Source organism: Phanerochaete carnosa (genome assembly GCF_000300595.1).
Source record: "Phanerochaete carnosa HHB-10118-sp unplaced genomic scaffold PHACAscaffold_556, whole genome shotgun sequence".
NCBI lineage: Eukaryota > Fungi > Basidiomycota > Agaricomycetes > Polyporales > Phanerochaetaceae > Phanerochaete > Phanerochaete carnosa.
Window position 1 is genome coordinate 1 of NW_006768183.1, and position 3065 is coordinate 3065.

The following is a 3065-nucleotide window of genomic DNA, read 5'->3' on the forward strand; positions in this document are numbered from 1 at the left end:
CAAATAAGGAAATCGTCTTCGACATACCAAAAGGGACTTACGCTCCGTGTTCGTCTGGGATTGACAATGGCATGCCTGTTTCACAATCCACGGGACCTGTCTCTTGTTTCGTTATACGAACAATCACTCGGCCCTTGTTCTTTATAGCTTGCTCCGCGTTCGTCTGCCGGTAAGTATTGCTAGCGAATGTTTCATACTACATCCTCACAAGACTCTGCTTTTTATTTTAAGACAAGGACTGGTCCCATAATAGGTTTGTTGTGCGACACAATTCTTGTCTTCAACCACGCTGCTCAGAATCAACAGCTACCGATGCGACAACGAGTCTCGAACAGGTAAGCGTCTTGTTCAAGCCCATCTGGCCTCAAGATTTACTATGTCTGTTGTTCTTGTTCCTCTGGCTACGAGATGTCTCTATATCAAGGGCGAGTGCCCCATCGAACTCGCCCACCTCCCCCTACCCTCTCAACCCTCAAGTCTCAAGGCGATGGCAGACTACATTGCTCAAACCAAGCAACAGCTTGCAGCCAAGCTGGCAGTCTCACGCCACACTGGACTGTCATACCTCGCTAATAGGCGAAACATCGAAGCTCCGTGGTACGCGGAGATGTTGAGTAGGATTACCATTCTTCTGTCAGGTGTACCCTGCACGGTCATCGCTCCCCAGCTCCCTGTGAACTTGATGGTGGAACTGGACGCGGGCGGAGATGTAGTGATGGCTGGTGGGGAGGATGACGATGAAGCTGCCGTACAAGACCCGGATGCCAGCATGGAGACCATCGCCGTCCCCGTGGAAGATGAGAAGGTTCCCGACTTCTGCGTTATCGCCGGCGACTGCAGGCCGGACAACACCGACGACGGTCGACTCAAGGCCTACTTCTTGGGTCATAAAATCAAGAAGAGTCGAGTGGTCGCCATAGTAGAATGCAAGCGGCACCCCAAGAGACGCCTGCCAGCACATGAGCTCGACCAGAAGCTCCTCAACCTCTTGGCCACCGGAGCATTTCAGGCGGAAGATCAAGGTGCCCTGCTCTTCGACGCCGACCGAAGCGTCAAGGAAGTTTACCTCATTGCCTCTAGCGGGCACTACTGGAGAGTCGCACTTCTGACCCGCGATAACGTTCCTCAAGGAGCAGGAGGCCCTAACGCCTCATACGTCGATGCTCCGGAGGACCTAAAAGTGGTCCAAGACATACGAGATGGGCACCTCTTCGTCCGACCGAAAGCTGGCCTCGCTGAGGAGGAACGTTCAGAAGATGCAGGAAGCTTTATGCCGGGAGTAAGAGAGGGGGCAGCCCAGCCGTGAGTCCTGAAACCTTGACTGTGCGCACGGGCGAGATGCTAACTGTTCACCATGAAGTACCTAGGCCGTGCCGTAAGAGTTGTACGGTTGCAGGATTCGCACGTGGGACGAGACGACAGGGTTATTGTGTGTTCTATAAGGTCGAATGCGTGTTCTCGGATTGGTTATGGATATGTATCACGCGAGAGGGTCCGCCGCTCGAATGTGACCATTGAAAAGAATAGACACGCACTTGGGTATTCGCTATACTTATTTCTAGTCTACTAATCAGCCGGTAGGGGTACATGGATATCAAGGGTAGAATAGCGGTCGATAAATACGTGAAGTAAAGGAGAGGAGGGCCGGTCGGGTCTCCGTCGAGATGACGCATGCAGGTATAGATGAGTCCAATTCGCCGGACGTTGCGCGCCGTTGCGGCAATCTTGCGATTAGTTATCAAAGGCGCTAGGGAGGAGCCGCGCATGAGCAAGGGAGTTTTGAGGGATAAAGCCGAAGGAGAGACTCACTCGTCGAACAGCTCGACAGCGCTACAACGTTGCAGATGTCCTCAGCCATCCCCTGCGGTTTGCAGACAGTGACGAAGACACGCGACGGGTGGCTGCTGGTGTTCCTACCGTCCGCCTCGCCGCGATAGAAAAGTGCGTAGGCGCAGTCGACGATGCTACTGAGCGTGCTCTAGAGCTTCGCCTGGCCTGAAGTGACGCGAAGGCGGCGGAGAGCTGCTGGTGCACCTTGAGCCGGCGGGTCCGCAAAGCAGCGCGTGTACGAGACCGAGATCTGGAGCGAGGTGTGGTATAGCTTCGAGTCGTTATGCGCGAGCAAGTACGAGGGTCGGAGGTGTACGAATAAAAGCATCCCGAAGTCGACAAGCTTTTGTCTCACTTCGGAGGGGGGGGGGTCAGCTTGGTTCATCGACAAAACCAATACGGACGAGATACAGGCGCAGGCGTTCGCAGAGAACATAGGAGTGAGCACGGGCAAAGTGGAGGTTTGGTACATGTCATGCAAAGACCACCGAGGTAGCGCTGCGAAGATAGCTGTACAAAAATGTCAGCCCACTGTCCATTCAATGCTGAATACGTTGTGCTCACCAGAACTGAACAGTTTGCCATGTTATTACTGCCGCCACCGCTTTGAGGCCCTTCCCGGCCAACAATTTGGGCTCAGCTTCTCGATCATCTCGACATCTGTCACTTTCGAGGGTAGCCCGTCGCTAGGGTCGGTGGAGGCGAGACACCAAGCAATGACCCCTCTACCTTTGACAGGAATTAGCCGGACGTGCCTCAGCATGTTGGCTTGCCCGCCAACAGTGACCAGATAATCAGACATGACATCCTGGGTTCCATGCTCAGTTCCTTTGCACTGGCGGGAATCCACTGATATATGACTTTGTAGCCGAATGCATAATATTCGACCATGACTACAAAGCTGTGTGGGTTAAGTATGCGAGCCGTGCTCGGCGAGGTGTACTATGCTTACGGTAGAGACGGGAGATGCCGACGGGCGTTCTCCTGATTCCCTGCCATTCTGGCGCGCTTCTGGAACTCGTCGGTCGGAGTCTGTGTCGAGCACCAAATCCTTTCAAAGGTCAGTCTCACAAAAAATTCAGGGGGAGCTCGCTGCGGGACGACTCGAACAGAAACTCATATGCATCTGACATAGATGAGGTTGAGCAACTTGTAACTCTCACCGGCCAATATAATCTAACAGAACATCGACCAATTGCATCGTACAAACACCGTACATATCTACACGAAGACTA

General features: G+C 53.4%; 2 protein-coding genes across 2 annotated transcripts; one reads left to right on the top strand and one right to left on the bottom strand.

The window, feature by feature from the left end:
- Nucleotides 1-80: 80 nt before the first annotated feature.
- On the top strand, nucleotides 81-1581 carry PHACADRAFT_266340 (uncharacterized protein; the record flags this gene model as incomplete). Its single annotated transcript, XM_007402918.1, has 4 exons — nucleotides 81-169; nucleotides 232-335; nucleotides 409-1302; nucleotides 1361-1581. Coding segments are annotated over exons 2-3 (898 nt in total), but the record flags the coding sequence as incomplete, so codon positions are not given.
- A 397-nt stretch (nucleotides 1582-1978) lies between these two features.
- PHACADRAFT_202777 (uncharacterized protein) lies at nucleotides 1979-2632 on the bottom strand (the record flags this gene model as incomplete). The annotated part of the gene is made up of 3 exons (XM_007402919.1): nucleotides 1979-2184; nucleotides 2242-2340; nucleotides 2458-2632. The coding sequence occupies 3 exons, from the start codon at nucleotides 2630-2632 to the stop codon at nucleotides 1979-1981; spliced, it is 480 nt and encodes a 159-aa protein (XP_007402981.1).
- Between the last annotated feature and the right edge of the window lie 433 nt (nucleotides 2633-3065).